Here is a 22716-nt window from a genome sequence, read left to right as displayed (position 1 = left end):
TTTTTTGCCTTCCTCCCCCTCCTCTCGCCGAGCCGGCGGCGCTGCGGAGGGGAGCGGTCCATGGCGCTGGCAGCGTGGGCAGGGAGATGCTGTGGGAGGGTTCCCCGACCCCGGAGCCGCTGCAGTGATGCAGCCGATTGACGTTATTTCGCCTGCATCAAAGCGACGGTTGCCTGGCTGCCTCGCTGAGCCCGGCTGCTTCTTGTGTTTAATATTAAAGTACAAAGCTGCGCAAAACCCACATGCTTTTTTGCTCTTTGAAGTGGTGCTGGCTAACTGCCTGAAAAACATTCTCCAGTGGTGGTGGAAAAAAATCCCATTACGTTTTACAAATATTTTTGTTTTATTTCACCCCCTTCTTTCAGAAGCTTGACAATGGTCCTCTGGAGACTTGATCTCGTGTTGCTGGCAGAGGCTGACCAGTCCCCACAGCTGCCTGCCTTCATGCTGCCAATGGGACTTGATATTAGATTTTTGAAGAAAAAAAACCTCGCATTTAGGTGGCTGGTTTTGTGTTTAGACAGTGTACAGCACCTTATCCTCATCTTGCTCACTGTCTGGCTCTCGGTGAGTTGAATGAGTAGGCAGGAGTTTAAGTTCAGGGCTTAAGTCCAGAGGTTTTTAAGCAGCTTGAGTGTGTTACTGCTAATCCTAATATAGTGGGGTTTAAGATGAAAAATATAATAAAATGAGTGAGGTGGTGTTTTCAAAATTAACATGCAGTTCCTGGGCAAGAAACACTGGACAAAACATTATTGGAATGGGCAAGAAAAGGGGGAATAGGGTCAGCTGTAGAAGCTGACAGCGTGCGGCACTGCTGGCGTGCGTACGTAACCTGTAACTTTTAAATGCCCTGGTAAAGTGTTCCTCGTAACTTCAGCTGCTGAATGAAGATGTTAATTACCCAGGGATTAACAACTGTGCTTTATGCATTACAGTGCCAGCTATACACACCTCGGGTGAGTCTCTTGTGTGATCTTTATCCAGGCTTGGTCACTAAACAGCAGCATTGCAGTGAGAGAAGCGGCCGTCTGTGCTTCGGTGGTCGCACAGCGGGGCAGGTGGCAGAGCTTTTTCGAGCAGAATAGAAATATTGTGTGGCCATGTTGTCTCAAATGCAGTTAGCGTTAAATTGCAGGTATGCGAATTGGGGCTGCAGGGCACACGGCTAGGCTGGACTTGGCTTCCGAGTCATTTCAAAGGTAAAAGGGTTTTTGCAAACGTGAAGGTCAATAGAAATCTTTCCACGAGACTTTTAATATCGGTGCTCATTCAGCTTTCTTAAATACATCAAAATCCATTGCCTCTTTCGGTGGGGGATGCCACCCACGTATGCAAGGCTGTGCTCTGCTTTGTTTATTGTAAGTTAGGTCTTAGCACGAATTCTTTTAATTTTCTCGTGCAGAGGTGCAGCGGTCGCTGAAGGGGTTTCTGCAGCTGTGATTTAAGAGCCAAACCATCTAAACCCTCTGCGGTCCAGGCCCGGAGCGTTCAGCTCCCTCGGCTGTCGCTGTGCGGTAGGCGACGAGCGGCCTGGCGTTGGACAAGCAATGCCAGCGTGGTGGTTCGTGTATCTGTGTAAATGGCTTCGAAAACTAGTAAAATTCCACTAATCCCTCTGTAAGTGAGCTTATCGTGGGATACGAATTTCCTGTTGCCTGTCCCCTGCTGCTGAACGCAATAAAACGGGCAGCCAGAAGATCACGTTGGTTCCTGTATCGGTGCCTGTCGTTTGTTCCAGTTCGGGTTAACTTGCCCCTCTGGAGGTGATGGTTTTCCAGTTTTCCTCTGGCTTTCAGCTCTGTTTTGGTATTTAGAGATGAAGCTTATAAACAGGTCTGTTTAAAATACACAAGCATGATATAAGCTGTATTGACACAAGTGAATGTGGGGAGGGCAGGGTGCTGATGAGCAGACACCTGTGAAATACCTTTTTTGCCTTAAAAAATACGGTATAGTCCCATCCAGTCTCTGCACAGCACCCAAGGCTGCGGAGTGAGTTAAGTGTTGTATTTGCTGCTGTGGCTAAATAAGCTTGATGCATTCTCTCTCCCTTTTATGTGTTTTTATTAACCGAAACAAGGGATTTCTGCAGCGCCGGCCTCCCCTAGGAATGCTGGCTATGTGAAAAATGCCCCGTCCTGCAGCGCCGCTGCTCTCCCTTATCTGCCCGTCCCTCGCTGCCCGCACCATGGGCACGGGCTCTGCTCGCCGCGCAAATACCTTCCTGTCCTGGGAAGTGTCACCGCTGCCGCCGGCGTTCGTCAGCGCCTCTGTCGTCCCCAACCTGGGCCGGGCCCCCCCGGCAGTGCCAGCACACCCGGGTTGGGATGAGCAGGAGGGTCCCCCGGGCGCTGTCGGCACGCGGAGGGCACACGGCAGCCGCCGGCACGGCAGCGGAGATCACCGGGTGTTGTGAGCATCGCCCGTGTCTGATATCACAGGCTATGAGATTTCTTGGTTTCGTCGTTGTGAGGAGGCTGCAGGTGTTTTATAGGGCTTTCTCAATCACTTTGTGTTGAATATTTGTTTATTCTTTCTTCTGTTTTCCCAGGAATATTCCAAGAGTGGTGGGAAACGGTGTGTACATGTTGTGGCCATTTTTTCTTGGAAAAATCACTGAGTGATACTGGATTGAGTTTTTATTTCTTGACACAGCTGTCCACAAAGAGCAGCTTTGGTCACCTGTACTCTTCAGCCTTCGGCTCTCTCTGCTCCCTGGAGTCAAACTGAACTTCGGGTCCATCGTGTACCGGTTTGAATCAATCTGGTTTGAAACCAGGGGAGTGGGTCCTGGTGCACCCCTCGCCGTTGCCAGCTGGATGGAGGTGGGGATCAAACCCCAGTACCTTGGGGTTTGTTTCACCTTGGAATGATCGTACCAAAAGTAAAGGCGGCTTAATTTTTGTCTTTTACTGGGATAATTATGTTTGTTCAAGCTCTTCACTTACTAGGCAAAGCAGGATCTAAATTGGGTGCCTCTTTTAACATCTTTTCAGCGTACGTGGTTTTTTTTGGACCACGTTTAAAAGTACTTTTGTCCGTTGTGTAAACTTTCTTGAAAGGGAGTGAGATGTGATTGTCTGGCACATCTCGGGGTGGGCAGGCAAAGCCCGAGGTCTCATCTGCTCAGGAAGCTGCTGCTGTTGAGTGCGTGGACTCACAGGCCAGTGCCTGTACCAGTACATCTCCCCGACTGGAGGTAGGCCTGCTCTGGAATAGAAGCACCTTATACTGGTTTTAACTAAACCCAGTTGTAGTTGGACATTTTGTTGTAGATTTAAATGGGAAGACTGGGCTGACTGCTCCTTTTGCTTAATTGCCATCACTGTCAGTCATCACTCCCACAAATGAAGAGCCTTGATTGATGGTGTGAGAGCTGCTACTTGCTTTTTGCATAAGGGTGGTGAAAATCTCTCGCTGATTATTTAGGCTCGTCTGGTCTGACTTTACATGGAAATGTTTTAGGAGCCCTTACTGTCTAAACTGTCTAACAGTTTAAAAAGAAATATAAGCAGGAAGCCCCAAACAGCTCGAGAAGATAATTTTTAACCAGTTTTTGCTCTGCCTGCAGGATGTTTTGACCATTTCTCTCCCCCACAAACATGCTTCTTGAATTCAGATTAAGCAAACAGGAACAAAGCGTTCTTGCTCAGGATTAAAAGTGGATGCACGTGAGGGCTGTTTGCGGTAAGTCCGTGTATAGATGAGAGCACTTCTGGAGCTGGGGAGAGCTGTCTGGGCGAAGGGTTGGTCCCCCTGAAGGGCTCGTCCCTCCCCAGGAGCCGCAGGGCTGATGCTCGTGGCCAAGAGGCCATCAGGTGCCTGCTCTGGCACCCCCAGGGCCTGGCACGCCCGGCTGGAGAGCTTCGTGCTCCCCAGGAGAAGCAGGAGGCTTGTCGTGCTTTGGCCAAGCATACACAGAAATCTGTTTCTTAAATGAGACTTTTATCGGAGCAGAGATTTTTTTTTTTTATTCAGTGGTATATTTTGCCTCAAGATCTGTGTGATTTGAAGTAGGCCACCTGCGTTGGAGACTCATTATTATTAAAAATATTCTTGGTGTCCTGCGTTTTCCTGTTTAGACACACAACTGGAAGGCAATACCAGTATTTCTGTGATAACGAGCAGTTTCAGGCCCTGTGGCCCGTGATTGTATTTTCTCTCCCAGCTCTGACTGAGCGGGTGCTGCCGGTACCGACCCTTCTCCAGATGTCAGGGTTTGTGTTGCCGTTGTGCGCAGGGAAAGCTTTCGCCCTTCTCTTTCTTTCGGTTTCAAGCCAGCAGCCAGGCACAGGAGTAATTTTTCTTTTCATTTGGCAAGTGAGTTCATACAGAAATGGGGGGTTAAAGAAGCCGCGGAACTGGGTTTCTTGTCCAGGGTGTCGATAAAAACTGGGGGCAATAAGTGCCACTGGGCAATTCTCAGAGTTTCGGTAGAGGGTTGACTTTGCAGTCCCCTGGGACTTGGAGGTGCAGGCGAGCGGGTGCCAGCGATGCTCAGGTGGGTGCAGTGTGAGAGAGAAGGATGGCACCTGCGTAACAGCAAGTGCTTAATGCCGTGAATTCAGGCAAGTTTGAATGTTTTACATATCTCTGTTTTTTTCTCACCTGTAGTAGATGATTTTCTAAATATAAGCAAATAGTCAGTGAGCCAAAGGTTGCCCATCACCTGAAGGCAGATCCCTCACGTGCTTTCTGGTACAACCCTTTCACACAATGTGTAAAGTTCCTTTTTTAGCCTCTGCCTGGTTTCCAGCCCCAGCCTTTCCCCGGCAGTTCCCAGTCCCAGCCCTGAGCTCAGAGCTGAACCGCTGCCAGCCCAACGTGACTTCTCTTCCTGTAAGAGAGACAAAAGAAAACGACCTTCTGCTTCCTCTCCGTGTCTGCCCAGCGGATTCCAGCGCCGATGTAGGAGTTGCTCCTTGTTGCAAACCCTCACATGATGTTGCAGTCATCGGTATTACCAAAAGACCCGGGTTTGCATGAAAACAGCCGCACAGACGCTGCAGTCACATGGAGATACTGGCCTTTTCTTTTAGGGTAATTACTTTGGCGGTTGAAACAAGTGCAAAAGTAGTCATCGGGCTGATCAAACTGTGTCCTCATCCCCGGTTGGAAGCAAGCCTCTTCGGTTTTGCCTGCCTGCAGCTGACTTGGGGAGGGAGGAGGAGCCCCCAGCTCTGCTGACCTATTGTGAGTTTCTCCTGAGCATCATTTTTGCCCTCTGTAGCCACATCAGTAACAAAAACAAGATGACTAGAAGAAGTCACAGGACTGCTCTCCTATCAGCGTTTTATGGGTGTATGAAGAAAGCAGCAGTATTTACTCTCATGTGATGTCTCTGCTGCAAAAGGTCACTCACATTTCCAGTGACATTAGAAGGAGCTGACCCCAAATGCAAACAAGCCCCTTCTGGAGTCAGTAGCTGGCAGGGAACAAGCATCCCACAAGCGAGTGTCACACCAGCCCAGGATGCCTCGAGCTGTTAATTATTTCTGAAGCATGTAGTGAAGAGTTTGAGTTTTTGCTTAACACCAAGCTATAGGGAGTGATTTTTCAGAAGTACCAGTGTGGAATTACAGGTCTGAATTTTCCCAGTGTAGATGAGGTTCCTGCCTTATGAAAAAGATTCTCATTTTGGGTTTATATTAGCAAAAAAGGTATGTATTTAGTGCAGCACATACCCAGACACGACCGGCTCAGACCTTGGAGCGTGCTGGACAGATGTTGTGATGTTCTGCTTTGCTGTTCAGTACCCGAGATGAGTCCTCCACGCGTGCTACGAGGATGTGCCTGTTCACTTTAGCTCAGTCCCAGCAATTACACAATCATCGATGTTGCCTAATTCCGTGCAGAATCGCTTTCCTCCTTGCTCGTAGCTGTAAGTAGCTCTCTGGCAGCATGTGAGATATTAACACGGACTGGGATCGTGTTTGTGTCGATTCAAGGTCACTGAAGGACTCGCAGGGGTTAGCTTAGTGGAAACTGCTCTTTTCTCACTGCTTGAGGTCTGTAGTCGCTGTCTGGACATATTGCCCATGGCTGTCGAGTCAATGCGTTACTTAATCGGTGTTGCAATATTGAACTTTCTTTAGCAACAGGCTGTCTAGGCGCTGTGTTTTTCAGGGTGCTGTGTTGTTCAGGGCATGGTTGTCTTGATTCATTGATGGCACCATTATGTCTAGAGAGATTTTTGCTTTCAGTCTCTTTGCCCTGAAACCCCTGTTGCTCCACTCCAGCACTGCTTACGAGTTCGTTCACATCTTCCAGGTGACTCCGTAGGACGAGCAGCGAGCGGGTGTTTCAGACCTGAGTTTCACGTAGATTGGAAAAGTGTTGCAAGCTCTCGCTGCAGGTTCGGGTGCATCTGATTTCTTCGCTGATTCCGGATGCAACTGCTATAAACTGAATTCAGGATTTTAAAGCTATATTGTGCTTATTTTGCTGCTCACATCCTCACCCCAAGAGTATTTGCAATGAGTAACCTCACCCACAGCACTACAGAAGTAGAAAGCATTTGCAAAACTAACAGCAGAAAACCTTTGGTGGTAAAGCAAGCGGGTGTGACCCAGATGTGTCCAGAGCAGATGCACTGAGTAAAGAGGTCTCCATGTGGCTGTTCCTTGGCAATAATTGCAGTTTAAAGCAAAGGAAAAAATTCTCATGAGCGGCTCACAGTAAAGATCTGATCTGTGAACCTGGAAAACCAGCTCTTCTGTGTTTTTGACAGAGGAAAGCAAATGCCAGTCAGTGTTTCAAGCTCTGCTAGTTGAGATGTGCTGAAGGTTCTGCTAAGAAATGTACTTTAAAGGCCTCTAGCAGGTTGTTGTCTGGGTGCTGAGACACCCAGCTGATAGAACAACCAGGAATTTAGCACAGAAATATTTGAATCGGCTGGGCAGGTGACTCTTCCCCTTGCTTTACAGAACAGAGTTCCTGGTATTATTATTTAGACCGTTCTTATTTTCACTTAAGATATCACGATGTTCTGAAATGGGGCAGACTGAAAACAGAAAAGCAAAACTTTCTCCATGCAGTGATTATGCAAACCCCATCTGGGGCCTTGGGGCCAACCTTTTAGTCACTGCTGATCGCGGCAAACACAACCAGCAGGAGCCAAGTATTGTGAACGCTCTGGTTTTGATAATGTGGCTTCACAAAGACTTTCTGGACACACGAAGTGTAAAGCAACGCTCTGACAGCCACAGCTATACGGTGATTTATGTGCTTTCTTTGGAAGCTGGCTTAGGTGTGCTGTAGCCAACCCTGTATCAGCCTCTTAGGTCACACAAAAGAGGCTGAAATGCTTTTGGCTCCCGTTCCTAAAGAGGTTTCTTCATGGCTCTGTGCTACACCAAAGCTCATCAACGAGCTAGTCAGCATTTTTCTTGTTTGCTCAGCATCAGCTGAATGCTGCTTCCCAATACTGGGAGGCTTGTCTAGAGAACAGTCATACAAAGAGGTTCGCTTATCTTCCTGCACTTGAGCAGAAGGTATTTAATTTTTAAGTAAATATTTTTGCCATAACCTCAGGCTTCCCCCCCCCAAGCTTGATGGTTGCAAATACTCCCCTTGTGCAGGCACTGGAATGAAACCGATACAAAACGGAAAAATCGGAGGGGCGGTCGGCACATCTCCCGCCCCAGGCTGGGGGTTAATTCCCTGTAGCCTTACAGGGCACCGGCGCTGCTTCTCGGTTTGATTTTTGACGTTGCAGAAAGTGGGCTGAAGGGGGAGACTTCACCCTGAACTCCTTCAGTGCAGGCAAAAGCCTAGAAGGAAATAAATCAGCCTTGAATTCTGGTCCGAAGGTCAACAAGAGTGACGCTGGAGCAGATGGCCCGAGTGCCTCGGTGGGGGATGTCGTGTCCTCGAGCATCAGACGATCTCGTCTGCACCTCCCGGGTGACCATCTCTGCCGTGACACCATCAGAACATCTTCAGACCACGCCGGCTTCGGTCTGGCCTGCAGAGCAGTAACGAAAGGTCTCTCTGTGTGTTTATAAAAGGTTCAATTACAGTGAATTCTGCTTCCAGGCTTATTCACACATGTGTGGGATCAGATGTCTGGTCTCTGCGTGCCGCCTCCCCGCTGACTGTAACTGCGGCGTTGGGTCAGTGCCGGTTCCGGGGGAAAAACACGCTCCGTGGCAGCTCGAGGGATTGCTCAGCTGGTTATTTGAGCTTGATCCTGCTGGGGCAGGATACTGGGCTGAAAGTGGCACTGCAGACCGGCTGAAAACAATGAAACAAGGGTAAACTGCTGTTTGCTTTAGCAGTGGTTGGAAGGCTATTTTTAGCTACTTTGAAATGCCATTCAAATGCACGTAGGTATAATAGCTGCAGTCAGGGTAAGGAACAAACCCTGTTTCTTTTTCCATAACACAAGAGAAGGTGGCTGAGGGGCATATTGTGCTGGGGAGGTTCCTAAGAGCTACGCTACCCCGATTATTTACCAGTTCCCTATCTTCTCAAGAAGCCTTGAGCAAGCTCTGCCAAGCGATACAATGGCTATATTGTAGCTTGTGGTTCTGATGTAATTCCCACCAAACACACTTTCCACAATGAAAACTTGAAGTGGCTTGAAACCAAACTCCTTGCCCTTTCCATCCCCTGCACGCAGAGCTGTGTGAAGTTCAACAAACATGCTCGGCCGGGCTTGCTCAGCACAACCACCCTCCCAAGCCCTGCAAAAGTCCCAGTATCTTCTAGTCAATAGAGACTATAATCGGCACAATGCCTCTAATAAAGGCTGGTCCTCACAGTGTTTGCCTTGAATTCTTATTTTAGGCTTTTCTTGTAATCTTCTTTAAGGTCCATGTGGTTAACTTTCTTGCTAAACATGTGATCCTATTTTGGGGAGAAGCAAAATAAGCTTGAGATAATAAAAACTGAAGGCATTCTGCTCACAGATTGCCAGCAGAGAGGTGGCTTTGAATTCATCAGAATGCTCGTGTGGCACAGGAAAATATTGGCTGTCTGGGACTCTCAGGAAAGAGACCCCTGTGATAAGATAACTTTTAAAGGACAGTTTTATCTGGGCATTGCGGTGACTTGAGTGTGGAGATATGTCAGGGACTTGTTTCTTTTAATAGCCATGCCTTACTGATGGGGAAATTCTCGGCTGCTTTCTCCACCAAAACACAACAGCTCAGCCAGCTGACTCAGACCTGTTGCCCTCACCCCTGTTTTCTTTCCTTTTCCCTTAGAAAAGAGTTTGGCATCTCCTTTCAGCATTTCCAGCGTAGCCTGGTTTGGGGTCTCCCAGGTAGAAAGTGGATGTTTAAACTGGGCTGAAAAGCTTGAGATCGGGCAGCGATACAAGTATCTAAAGAGGAAACCGTGGGCACAACTACCAGTGACCAAAGGGTCCCTACTTGAAAACAGGGAGGGTTTTGGGTGGCTGGCAGTCCTTCTCGTGCACCCTCTGTTCAGGTTTTGGCGTGCAGGTCCGGGTGCATCTGCCCGTTCCTCTGCTTCCAGCTGAAGATGAGAGCATGGCATCTGCGTTTCGGGTTTGGGGGAAGGTGAGTGGGGCTGCTTTAGGCAGAGGGTTCTCCCTCTTCACGCATTTGCTTATCTGCAGAAAACTCAGGACCCTTCCAGCCCCTGAGCAGCCAAGGAGTTGCCCAGTTGCCAGGCCGGCCGCAGGCGGCTCGCTCAGCTGTGTCACGGCTGGTGCCATAAAATCTGCTGATCTCACGATGAAGTAACTTTTGTACTCGAGGCTGATAAATTGATGTGACCTCGTGGTGCAGCTGGAGTCGCCTTTGTACACTCAGTAAAGGAGGGAATGAAACGCTGCACCATGTTAAAACCTCCCCTGCCTGCTTTAGATGTCTTGGGTGCTGGTGCTTGCGACGTTTCCCAGCTCAGATCTTGGGAGCGATGGGAAATTCTCAGGAAGCTTTGTGATACTCAGCCTAAACTTCCCTTTCTTTTATCTCCTCCTATAACTTAATATTCCTGTGCCATGACACACCCCAGCTTCCTGCTTAGTCTTTAGACCCTCCCGTTGAATGTGGAGCTGCTGTCAAGCCCTCCCAGACAAGGCCAAACGCCACAGTGGTCTGGCTGGGATATATGGATTTAGTTCTCCGTGTGCCCGCTGAAATCACTAACTCGGGGCCTCTTTTCAGGCCATAATTGAAGACACAAGCCTGGGTTGGAATTGTGTTTATAGCCAGCGCAATCTCTGGACTCAAGGACCTAAAAACTTATCCTTAATCGTTTCCAAAACGATTGCATATAAAAATAACAACTTAATAAGAAGGACTCATCCTTCTTATCGCTTTCAGCAGGCTGATTGGGGTTTGGTGTGCTGGTGGTGTGGGTTTGCTGCTGGAAGGCTGGAGTGAAGCTGTGTGCTTCCCTTGCAGGAGCTGCAAGGACAGATCCATGTATTTTTAGTTCTGCTGTTATTCAGACATATACTAACCCAGAGTGTTTTTTAAAACGTGTTACTCCTCATAGTCCCTTTCTGGAAGGAAAGCCTGGGTGCCTCGGTGGGGGTTTTTGTCTGTGACACCACCTGCACTTGAGCATTGCTTAAGCAAAGCAGAAATATTCTGGGACTTGACAGTGGGCAATTTTCAACAAGCCAGACTACAAAACCAGCCTTCATTTCGGTGCTTTGTGTGAAGTACTCATTCTTTCATCCCTTTTCTTTGGGTAAGATCACAAAATCTGTTAGCTTGCGTTTCATGAAGATGTTTGAAGAGCATGTATTTACTTCAAAGATCATAAATGTCCTCGAGTTTAAAAATCTTCACAGAAGTGATTAACATTTTGCTGAGGCAGTTGTGGAGCAGCAGATTTTAAACGGTCCTTGAAGTACAGGAATTGACAACCTGATTTTGAAGAGCACGGTGGAAGTTCTCCTTTCTGTGTGTCTGAAGAGAAGGCTTTCGTGCTGGGGAGGAGATCCGGATGTTGGGGGGCTCATGAGTTCTTGCGATGGTTTCTGCAGGCAGAGGGGTGGCATTTATGCAGCTCAGTCATCTCGAGCACTGAGAATTAGGAGAGGAAACAGCAGGTGACTGGAGAGGAGCAGATTCAGAGTGAGAGCCCGTAACGCTGGGCTGGGGGTGAGAGGTGTTGGGGTGCAGCACTGGCTCCTGCCAGAGCCAGCTGCAGTTTTCCCTCTGCAGAAGCAGTGGTGGCTCCGGCAGCAGCTCCGGAGCTGCCTGGGCACAGATCACACCTGCACGGTGCTGGAGCAGCTTCTGCTCTTCTGCTCGTCCTTCCTTCCTAAATGGCTGCTGCTCATGCTGGCCGAGAGCTCCGAGTTGCGCAGCTGCTCCGAAGCACGCGGGGAACGAGTGGCTACTGTGAAGTTTTGTGGGCTAATTCTCGTAGCAGTGCTCCTGTGGAAGCCGTGAGCGCTCGCTGCCTGCACGCAGGGACCTGGTTTTCCCCTCTGTGCTTTATCTGTGACTGCACTGACCAGAAATGCAGGAAGGATGAGGACGGGGCAGACTCTGCAGTGCAAGTTCTGATTTATTTACTACCCTCAACCCGTAACAGCCCTCGAGCACCTTGACTAAAGCCCAGCTTTGGTTCCTGGTTTAAATTATATGGTGGAGCGTTTATTCTGTATCTGGCCATCTGTATCGTACCGTGGACTAACACATGAGCGCAGTGGTGGCTCCGGACCTTGGCCAGGGTAGTTGGGAACCTGCTGCTCGCCCGCGGGCAGGCTGGCGCGGTCGCGGTTGCAGCCGGTTCTCCCGAGCACCACAAACACATCTGCAGCTCCCACACACGCAAGGAGAAACCTGAAAGTGCATCTGGCTTTGCATTTCAAGCCCAGCGCCTTGCTGGTTGTGTTACAGCCCCTGGGTGATGGCTCCAGGTAACGACTGATGGAAATACCTTTGCACTCTTGCTTCTTTTTTCTTTTTTTTTTTTTTAAATGCGTGGTCTAAAAATAAGGTTGGAATGTGCCGCAGTGACTCAGGGTACACAATCTGCAGCACCAGGGTGGTGATTGTGTGTAATTGCCCTGGCAGTCCTGCCAGAGGTCTCCACCCAGCTGGCACAAAAGCTGCTGCAGAGAAATCGGAGGGAAGGGGGAGTTTGAAGCCAGACCTGACACCACAACACCAGTTCACTGCGTGGGGGGTTCGGGCTACCCTGCAAACAAGGTCTCTTGAATGTTCTGCAGCTTAGCTGCCAGATGTGTCCTGCAGGAGTTCACGCTCTCGCAGCCAGGTAATCATTGCCTTTAATGGGAAGGAAATGGAGCTGCACGTCTCTGGGGATGCTCTCTCCTTCCAAAATCCTTGGCCAGATTGAAACTGGAGCAGTTCAAGAGACAAAATACTTGAGCAATTAATGGATCTTCTGGTAAAGCCAGAGCTGTGTCCGAGACACATGCCCCCTCTCCTACATCTGTGCTACACGCTGGTTGCTGTTAACTTGTGACACAGATACCCAGGAGGAGTGGCAAGCGGCTGAGCACATCCTCCTCTTCAACTGGCCTCCTCTGAAATTTAGGCAGAAACTTTTTAGGGCTCCAGGGCTGTACCCCGTGTCGCTGTGCCCCTCGGCGGGGTGGCTACTGAGCCCACCGCCCCCCTGCTCTGCGTGGCTTCGTGCCTTCCCTCGGGGAAACCCTGGAGCCTCCACTCAGAGCTTGGGGGTTTCTGTGCCGCACCACAAATAGAAAAGCAAACAAGCTGCTTTCCCACCCAGATTGTAAAAAAAAAAAAAAAAAATTTACTTCTGTGTGTCAAAAAAACCCAAATCTCCAACACGTTGGCTTGGGTGGTTTCCATCTGGAAACAGACATACTGAGATATTGGAGCTGGAAAAATAAACCCTGAAAAACAAATTGCTCTCAGTATGGATGTGGAATTGAGGCTAAGACTTCTCTTGGTCTAATAATGATGTGATTTTAAGCTTCTAAGATATTAAAAATGAGCTGGAGTGCAAGGCCCTGGTGACAGCAGCTCCGAAGGTCTGTCACTGCCAGGCTGGAGCTGCTGGTGGCTGCAGGAGGGACGTGAAGTATCGTGAAACACGTGGCCTAGTTACAACCTGTTGTAAGGAGGCTGTAATTTATCTGGGGAGGGACAGCGTGAGGGGACGTTTTGCAGATCTAAAGGAGCTTACGGGCACTTCGGTAACTTGTTTACTGCTAAAGTGAAATGCTCTGGCGTCGCCGCCGCTCTCCCGTGCTCATCGTGCTGCTCAAGCTGCAGGTGATGCAGAACAAGGTGTGGAGAATAAGCTGGATGGTTTCAACACTGAAAGGTGGATAAACCCTCGTCCCGAGCAAGAGGCAGCGTGAAGTCCGGTGCTTCCCACCGCTGCCTCTTTAAGGAGAGTTTCTCCATCCTGGGATGGCTCCTCGGCCGAGCTCCTCGCTGCGCTCTCCCCGAGTATTGTCCCACGCCATAGAAATCTGGAGGTCTTAAAGGAGGAAAAAAAATAAAAAAGAAAAAATTGCTGCACTCAGGAAAAAATTCAATAGCTCATTCAGCTGTTAAGCTACTGATGCAGGAAGTGTAAAAGAAAAATGGAGCCTGCTTTGTTCTGCCCAGACAAGGAGTAAATGCCATTGCCCTAACAGCCTTTTTCTGTTCCAAAAAAGCATGAGGTCATCTCTAAAAGCAGTAACCACCGCGCGGGTTTACACTGGGTTACCAGTCCCAGGCTCCCCCCTCGTCCCCCCCTTTCACTGGCACCAGCCCGGCTCGGGGCTCAGCGCGGGGTCGCTCCGGTGAGGTGCGTGTTGCTCCGCTGCGGTGCCAGGGCTGCCGGTGGGCGCCTGGGCCGGGGGCTCGGGGCGCGGCAGGCCGTGTGCCGGGGGTCGCCTCTCCGGCCACGCTCGGACGCCCTCGGCCTGCCGGACGAGGTTGCCAATCCCGTGTTGGGAGATGGTTGGACTCGATGATCCCGAGGGTCTTTTCCAATCTGAATGATTCTGTGATTCTCTGGTTTTCTGCAGGTGTGCGGTGAGACGCTGCTGGCGGTTGGGCTGCTCTTTCAAAGCAGAGTTTGGTTAAGGCTGAGCTCTGGGAGGGCGTTCTCCTCCCTCCACCCTCTCCCCACATCCCTCCGTCCACACAGGACCCTGGTGCCTCGTCCCACCAGCCCCGCAATGGATGGGAGAGCGCTTGGAGGATGATGCTGGTGGCCGCGGGCTGTGAGCTCTCCCGGTGCTTCCCGTGGGCAGCTCCAGCACAGGGACATCCACCCAGAAGCACCAATCTCATCCATTTAATTTTTTTTTTTTTTATCTGGAGGGGGGGAAGACAAAAGCAGCATAACTCTGGCAGTTACTCAGATGTTCGCTTGTTTATTCAGCCTGCTAGGAGTGGCTGCTTCCAGCTATGAGAAGTATGGGAAGAATTCAGAAACTAGAGAGATCAGTGCATATTTCTTTCCTAGCGTAATGCTTCCTGCTGCGGGGCTGGAGAGGCTGCGGGTGGGAGCGTGCAGGTGGCACCGATTGCATAAAGGAGAAAGGGGTTTTGTGCCGAATCAATGATGAACAGTTTTGGGTGTCGCTCCTGCAGCGCAGCGCCGGCCGCCTCGCGGGGTGCAGAGCAGGGGCGTGCTGAGGCAAGCCCGGGTTCTCGGCACGCCGCGATGCCGAGGGTGGCAGTTTCACCCTCGTGACCTGGATCCTGCTGTAACGTTTCGGTGCGGCGCCGAGGGCAGGGTGAGGCGAAGGGTCCCTCCCTGCGTCTCCGGGGATGGAGTGAGCTGTGCGGGGTGCTGAGCCCCGGCCCGCAGCCACCTGGCTCCATGATCCCTCACCTCTGAGCGGGGAAGCGCCGCCGGGGCAGGGTTGGGAAATGGATGAAAGGGCTGAGCGGGCAAAGTCCTGCTCGGAGCCAGACCGAGATGCTCGACAGAGGAGGCGTCTGCTTCGACAGGGAGCTCGTGCTGAGTCACGGCTCGTCAGAGCCAGCGCTGCTGTCACCGCTGTTGCTGCACGCTTCTGACTCAAGAGCTGCACCAGTTTTGGTTGTTTTTCTCCCACTAAAGTAGCCCAAATCATTACCTTTGCAGGCTACCTGGCACAGGAAGAATTAGCTTATAAAAAAGAAAACCTCTGCGAGGAGCGGAGGTGCCTGCTCCCTAGTCAGAAGTCGGGCTTGCTCTGACGTCAGAGGGCTGTGCAGAACAGATTCTCGGTACTGAAAGTGCAAAACGCTCCCGTGGAAATGCCTTTTTCACGCTTGCCTCGACGGAAGCATTGGAGCGCTGATAGCAGCACGCTGCCTGGAGCACCCCGCCTTTGTAAACACTGAAAAACCTTTTTTGCTGAAGGTATATGAAGAATGTGAATGCCAGAAATCTGCTTTTGTAACACTTGCTGCGATCCTTTAAATTCTGTTTAATGATGAAACCTGATCTAGAAGAGGGCAGTTGTGGTTGAGGCAAAGGCTGGGCTGATGCAGGACACAGTTATGAGCATCCTGACCTGCTTTCGGCTCATAATATGCAAACCAGTTTAAAACAGCAAACCCTGATGGTTCCAGAATTTATCCTAACTGAACTGCGTGGACTTTTCCTCCCGTGCTTTCCCTAAAAAAGGCAGAAATGCTCACGGGATGTTTGCGCTGCAGCCGAATCATAACTCGAGACTTATTTGCTCCATTCTTGAGCCTGCTCTGCCCTGCGCTTCTGGCTCCCTGTTTACTTGCTGCGAGGTTTCACAGCCCTCCCTCCCTGCTGCTTTTGTTGGCACTGACCTTGAAACACCACTGGGTAACGTATCACTGCCCATGCTCTCGCGTCCTCTTCTTTTTTGTTAATTTTCAGTGTTTAACTTACCGCGGCGGCACTTTTCATACGCCGTCCTACAACCACACGGGTGTGAAATCTTGCTGCAGCCCCAGCCCTGCTCGTGCCTCCGCAGCCGCCCGCCAGCTCGCTCCGCTGCTGGAGGAGCAGGGACGGCAGCCCGGAGAGTTGCAAGACCGTCTGATGACTTCAGCCCTCCTGGAATTGCTTACACGACGGCGTGAAAAACGCACGCTGAGCTAACACTGCGTTAACGCAATAAGAGTCGTTTCCAAAAATTGGGTTGTCCTCTCTGGGCAGCGCTGCCCTTCCCAGGAATGTGCCGGGGAGAAGTTGGAAGATGGATTAGCCGGGAGGGCAGAAGGTGCTCTGGCAAAGATGCGGGAAGATTTATTTCCTGCTGAATGATGGTTGGTTGTGACTCAGCAAAAAGCGAGTGGTGTCGTTCTGCAGAGTCATGAGTAGATACCGGGAAAGGAAAAGTCTGTCCTGGCCGGGCGCTGGCCGCGCTCTGCGGGCAGGGGCGGGGGGAGGTGGGTCACAGCCAAACACCGAAGGCTTCGCCCGCCTCGCAGGAAGGAAGCCTGCCTGTACGGATTATTTCCCCGCCGTCAGATGACAGAGCGGAGGCAGGAGGATGTGCACGAGACCTGGGTGTCCTGACTGTCCTGTGCTTCCTCCCCAGGCCCAGCCGCAGACGTCGCCTCCCCGTCCTTTTCCAAATGCTGTTTTTTTGCAACATAAAGATTGGAAAAGGGGCGACGTAGCCACGTCCTGCGTGTCATCCTGATTTGCACCACACATGCTTCGCTCCACATGCTTCTGCATGGCTTTTTTCCAAATACCTTTACCTCACAAGTTATTTACACACCCCTGTAAGTCTGCTGAATGACATCTTTAAAGTTTGTTTTGGCTTTTAAAAAATCCTAAGGACGCCCTTCATGTGCCACACAGCAACCCACTGGATCTTTTGTATTGATGGTCTCCAGTTGCTAATGACGCTCATAGTTAATTATTCACCGAGGTAACAGAAGCCAATTTTAACCTCCTGCCGGGCAGAGCAGCCCCAGAGCATGGCCGGGTTCCCTGACCCGTGCTGGCAGCCCGGACTCGGGCATCGAAAGCGATGGGGGTCCCACCGTGGCTCTGCAGACCCGGGACCACGTGGCTGCGGTGCAGGTGCTGCCCAACCAGTACCCGGAGCCACCGAGGAGCCTTAGGGGTGCTCGGGACGGGCAGCCGCTGCGGCTGGAGGAGGATTTTGCATCCAGCAAAACTCCTCTTCGCTTTTCTGAGAGCTTGGCTGCTGAAATTTGTACTCAGAAATAATTTTAAATGCCGTAAGAGGAACTGCGCCGTCAGCGCGGCGCGCAGGGAGCCGCTCGCTCGGTTCCCGGATCCCCCGGGGGAGCTCCACGCCAGCACCGCTGGGTGACAGCGGCTGAGGAGGAAGCAGAAGCTGCTGCTGCAGATTTTGTTGCTGTAAAACCACCAACCTTGTGCTCAGTGGCGATTGATGCTGCTCTTTACGCTTGGGAGAGGCAACGTGCGTTGCTGCCGTAGGCAAAGCGGGGTCTCGCGGGGTGGGAGGTGGTGGTGGTGTGCTGGAGGTGGTGGCTTTGATGCTGTAACGACCCAAGGAAAGCATCATTTCTGATTTACAGGAGCTGCTTTCGCTTTGGGAAGACTCCATGAAACCAGGCTACGGGGGAGTAGGGAGCAAAACTTCTCCCCCTTGCCAAGGACTTTTAAGCCACTCATTTGCTAATTCCTGCCACGCGGCGGGACTCTCTCCGTGCTGTACAAAGTAAAACGTGTCCTTCCCTCGGCCGGGCTGGTGTCCCCGTGCAGCAGGAGCTGTGGGATGCTGCGGGGACGGGGACACGGGCCGTGCGTCTCCCAGCGCTGCAGCAGAGGCAGAAGTTCCCTTAAGTAACTCGCCCTCGACTGATTCATCAGCCCTGTTCCATAAACAGGAAGCTGGGAAAGTACAAGCAGGTGATCTTGTGCTGCTGCAAACATAAATTATATCTGATTGCTTGTATTTTTTTTCCTCCAGCTGCCTGCTAACTCTTTATCCAGGTGAAGAATTGTTTTGTCAGTGAGGAGTGAACTGTCTGCAGCAGGGAGATCTTTCAGGTTCACAGTGCAGATTTAGGAAGAGCTTGACTTTGAGACAGAGCTTTTCCCCCATCCTAATGCTGCCTGCACTGTTTTGGAGCATTTCAAATCAGAGCAGGAGAGGAGGATCCTTCCCTCGGGGACCAGCCTGCTTCCTTCTCCCAATTTCCACAGTACCAGACTGTATTTCAACAGCGTGGCTTCCCGTGTCGCCCTGACTAACGTCTTCCAGGACTGGAGAGGCGGAGATTTCCGAATAACCCTGCTAATTCAGGGAATCGTCCCATGGCGGGGTCGGTAACGCTGGCTGAAGCACCGTTTGTTTTCTCCTGTAGCACTGGGTGTTGCAAACGAAACCGATTGCCGCTCAGGGATTGAAAAGTGCAGCACACGTTGCATGCTGCTGCCAAGCAAAATAATCCCCAAGAGTACTGTTGTGGTGTGGAATAAACTCCCTTAATGTCTAAACATAGGCGAGACAGCTCAAGTCTGCTGCATTCTCAGATGGGGCAGACGCTCCCCCCTCCTCCCCCCGGTCAAGGCAGCAGTTCAGCATCTGCTTTGAAGCTGCCGGGCCCGGGGAGAAGACTGCAGGAGTCTGTAATTAAAGCTCGCACGGGAGGGCCGCGGTGGGCGGCTGGCTGGGGCGCTGGGAGCGCCGCTGGTACCTGACCCCGTGTTTGCTTTGGCTCTTTCCTCCTCCCACCAGCATCTGCTGGTTTGTCAGGCGGCGGGAGGGGGGAGGTGGTACTCGCTGCAGCCCTCGCCCCCTGCTCCCCGCCGCTCGTGCGTGGTCAGGGGCTGACTCACAGCCGGGCAGGGCAGTGACTTTTCCTGAGATGATCATAAAGAAATGACCTGAGAGCGGTGTCTGGCCAAGGGAGTCCGGCTTGGGCGGCGAGGCCGGCGCTGCGCTCCAGCGAGCCTCAGCCCTGGCTCGGGCCCGAGTGACAGTGATGGATTATTTTGGTCTCGTAGACAAACTTCTTCAGTTGCTGCGTTTAAATTTCGAGGAGGGTTGTTTAACCGCCGGCGTTCTCGCTGCCGGGGTGCCCGGCTGCAGCGTGGCGGTCGCGGGGACACGGCCCCACGGGCAGGTCGCAGCCGGCCGGGTGACAGGTACATTAAAGCCCCACAGTCGGCACAGCCGCGGGTGGGTGCAGGGTTTGGCAGCCGGACAGGGTCTGGGAGACCCTCAGAGACCAGACACTTGTGCACAGAAGGGGGTCGTGCCTTGGCACCGCTCCGGTCCTGCTCCGCTCTGACTCTGGCCCGCCCTGCCGTGCTCTCCGCATTTCCATCTTCAGCCAGGCCCTTATTTTGCAGCATTTTTGTGGAAGGTGCATTCAAGACACGAGCTATCGGTGCCTCTCGTGCTTTCGTACCCGGCCGTGTCTGTGCCCGGGCCTCGCTGCCCGTCCCCTGCCTCCATCCAGTGCTCTGGCATCTGAGAAACCTCTGCTGAGCCTGAGCCCTGGCTTTCCACCCAGCCTGGGACCATCTGTTGCTCTTCCTTTGTTTCTTACTCTACTCTTTTGAGGGACATCGATTTGCAAAAGGATGGATAAACAGCACAGGTCTGAGTTTGTGCAGTATCGAGCGTTTCTAGTTGCTGCTCGGAGCCTCGTTGTGCCGAGGAAATCCTGACACGGGAGTCGGGGGGGACGAAGGCAGCGGTGCAGCGAGCAGATGGAAAGTGAGGGTGAACGTGCAGGAGCTGAGCGTGGCCCCGTCGAGCTGTGTCCCTGTCACCGTCCCCCTGCCTGGCTCGCTGCGAGTGGCGCAGGGCAGGTTACAGGGGCTGGAAACTTTCTGTTCCCTTTTCCAGTCGGTCAGTTGAACTCATCTGGCAGGGTTTTCTGCAGAAAAAGTTTCATTTTTCCCCTCTCGTCGGCAAGTTTCTGTTTGGTTTTTTTAATCAAAGAAAGGCTGAAAAGCGTGCAGAAGAGCGCTGTTTAAAGGAAAAGAGAACTTGAAACAAAATGAGGAAACGTTGAGTTGGTGTCATCAGTTTAGAGCTCGAGGAAGCCCTTGGCACGTGGCTGTCGGTGAGGACACGGCACATGGCCCTTTCCACGAAGACGCACGGCGGCACAGTGGCTTCGTGCATGATGCCAACCCCCCTCTCCCCCCTTCTTGTTTCGCAGGATTCTCGCGTGCTGGGGCCTGGAGCCGATGGCAGACAATGTCAACAACTAACAACATAGCGCAGGCCCGGAAGCTGGTGGAGCAGCTCCGCATCGAAGCCGGCATCGAGAGGATCAAGGTGAGGGCAGGAGCTGCAGCTGCACCACACGTGCCGCTCCGAGGTGGGCAGGGACGGAGCAGGAAGGGGCCCTGGGTTTTCCCCGAGCACGTGCATGTTGCTGCGATGTCTCCGGCTCAGATATTGCAGCGTTTGTAGACGGGATCCCTCCCTGCAGACACGGCTCACACCACGAGGTCGGGTCGCAGCCTGGGCAGCTTCTCCCCGGTGCCAGAGGCGACCGCGCCATCCCCAGAGCGAGTTCCCGGGGCTCGGCGGGGCACACGCAGCCCGTGAAGGCCCTGACGCCGCAGGGGCCGGAGCAGAGCTCTGCCCCAGGCACGCTCACATGCGTTCCAGTCTTGTTTCCCAGGATGGTTTCACTGTCCATAGGCAGTTTGTCTCAGAAAGTCGCTGCCTGCACAGTTATTTCCAGCTGCTGCGCTCTTGCGAGTGAAAAGGACGGCGGCACGCCGTCGCTCCGGTTCGAGGCGTGTTTATGGTAGAACTAGGGAAGGTTTGTTTCGTGCTGCAGTTGGCCAGGACAGCAAACCGGAGTCTATTCGCAGCCGTGTGCTGGCTCCGCAGCCATCTGCTGGGGCAGCAAAGGACCCCCAGAAATAAAGCTCCCTTTGGCGCTGGGGGGTTGGAGCAGGCAGCGTGCTCACAGTCACGGTGTCCCAAGAGTCGGGGACGGGCCGGGAGCTTTCGCTCTGTTCTGGGAACCGCCTCGGGGGCTGCGGTCCCCGGGCTCGCTCGGCCACGTGAGCTCTGGAGCGCGGCCTTGCTGGAGACAAATCTTAGCGTGCGGGCAGCAGGTCCCAGCTCGGTGAGCGAGACACCCCGGGGCACTCTCCGAATTTACGCCTCTTAAGCCGCGGAGGAGCCGAGGAACCACATGTGCTGGGCTTTGCCTGCCTTGGGCTCGAGAGGCTCCCTGGGAGGGGAGGAGAGCCGAGATCTGTTCCTGGAAAGTCACTTGTCAGTAAGTCACGCAAAGGAAACCCCCGTGCATGGTGACGAAAGGCACAGCGAAACTGAAATACTGTAAAGCACAGAGGTGTTAAATCCAGCTGAGAGTTTTTAATTCAGTTTCCTGGTCAAAGAATGTTTTCTCTGACGTTCAGTCCCTGCTACTTCTGCAGCACCAGCTCCTCCGTCATCTCTGGTTTTAATGTGCAGGAGCTGCTGCTGCTTTGAATATCTTTTTTTTTTTTTAAAGCCATGAGGTTTTGGAGCTGTTTTTAGGGCCACCACTTTCCAGACTCCAGTCATGCACCCATCAGCGAGGCCATCTTAGGGAAGACAAAATAAATTACAGGTCTTCCCCCAGCACAGACATTGCTGACTCCCCTTAAGAATTGCCATGTCTCAGCTCCAGCATCCCAAACGGTGCACGCCGAGGAGGAAGGAGGGGGTGTGTCTGCTTTCCGACCTTTGTAGCTGGGACTGTCTTAAATGCTTTACTGGGAAAGAGCAACAGTGGTGGGACCACGACATGCTGCTATTTAGGCTGAGTGGAGAAGACGGGCTGTCTGGGCGAGCTTTCCATAAAGCCGTGACCCGCCAGCGCGGCTCTCGGGCGAGCGTGCCAGGCCAGCCAGCTCCCAAGCGCAGCGTCAGGCGAGCGCTCGCTCCCCCAGCTCGGCGAGACGCGTGTTTGCCTCCAGATAAACGAGTCGATACGCTTCTGAGATGGGGGGAGCGAGCGCAGCCTGAGGAAGCGTGAGCTGGTGCAGGGTCTGGAGCACAGGTCTGATGGGGAGCGGCTGAGGGAACTGGGGGGGTTTAGTCTGGAGAAGAGGAGGCTGAGGGGAGACCTCATGGCCCTCTGCAACTCCCTGAAAGGAGGGTGCAGAGAGGGGGGAGGAGTCTCTTGAGCCAAGGACCCAGCGGCAGGCCAAGAGGGAATGGCCTCAAGCTGCGCCAGGGCAGGGTCAGACTGGCTCTTAGGAAGGATTTCTTTGCAGAAGGGGCTGTTGGGCGTTGGAATGGGCTGCCCAGGGCAGGGGGGGAGTCCCCATCCCTGGAGGGGTTGGAGAGTCGGGTTGAGCCAGCGCTGAGGGATCTGGTGGAGTTGGGAACGGTCAGGGTGAGGTTCATGGTGGGACTGGAGGAGCTTCAAGGGCTTTTCCAACCCAGATGATTCTGTGATATTCTGTGAACGCCCTCCGATTCCGCCCTGCGAGGCCCGACCCAGTGCTGCAGTCGGCGCAGAGCCCCGCCGCCGCGCTGCCATTTGCCTCCTCGCCAGCCCGAGCAGCCCTGCGTCTGCTAGAGAAGGGCTGGGCCTTTGGAGCCTCTGCGGCGGGTTCATCCTGCCCTGGAGCTTTACGAGGGGCGCGGAGGTTTCCAGGCCACTTGCTCTCATAACAGGTTCAGCCGCGCTCCCGGCGAGCTCATCTCCCCTTGCTTTGCTCTGAGATTAGGAGTAATCACTGTCTTATGCAAGTAATAGGTTTAAGGTAGAGCCTTGACCTTGTCTCCGCAGTTCTGCTGCTGGATCCCCATGTATGTGATAAATATGTTTAAGTGCAGGCCAGCAGCAGATGGTGTTCATTAGGAGGGTTCATTACCGGTTAGGA

At 52.5% G+C, this 22716-nt stretch overlaps 1 protein-coding gene across 8 annotated transcripts in view; it reads left to right on the top strand.

Annotated features, from left to right (window-relative positions):
• Positions 1-22716, top strand: part of GNG7 (G protein subunit gamma 7) — a 77493-nt gene that overhangs the window by 49478 nt on the left and 5299 nt on the right. For 7 of the 8 annotated variants that reach the window (XM_074851970.1, XM_074851978.1, XM_074851974.1 and 4 more), the window contains one exon: positions 20034-20152. In XM_074851970.1, coding sequence (XP_074708071.1) covers positions 20072-20152 — 81 coding nt within the window. In that variant the 5' untranslated portion in view covers positions 20034-20071. Of the gene's footprint in view, positions 1-2355; positions 2487-20033; positions 20153-22716 lie in introns of those variants that run through there. The other variant, XM_074851976.1, reaches the window with a different exon arrangement.

Source organism: Strix uralensis, chromosome 27 (assembly GCF_047716275.1).
Source record: "Strix uralensis isolate ZFMK-TIS-50842 chromosome 27, bStrUra1, whole genome shotgun sequence".
Lineage (NCBI taxonomy): Eukaryota > Metazoa > Chordata > Aves > Strigiformes > Strigidae > Strix > Strix uralensis.
This window is presented reverse-complemented; position numbering and strand designations above follow the sequence as displayed.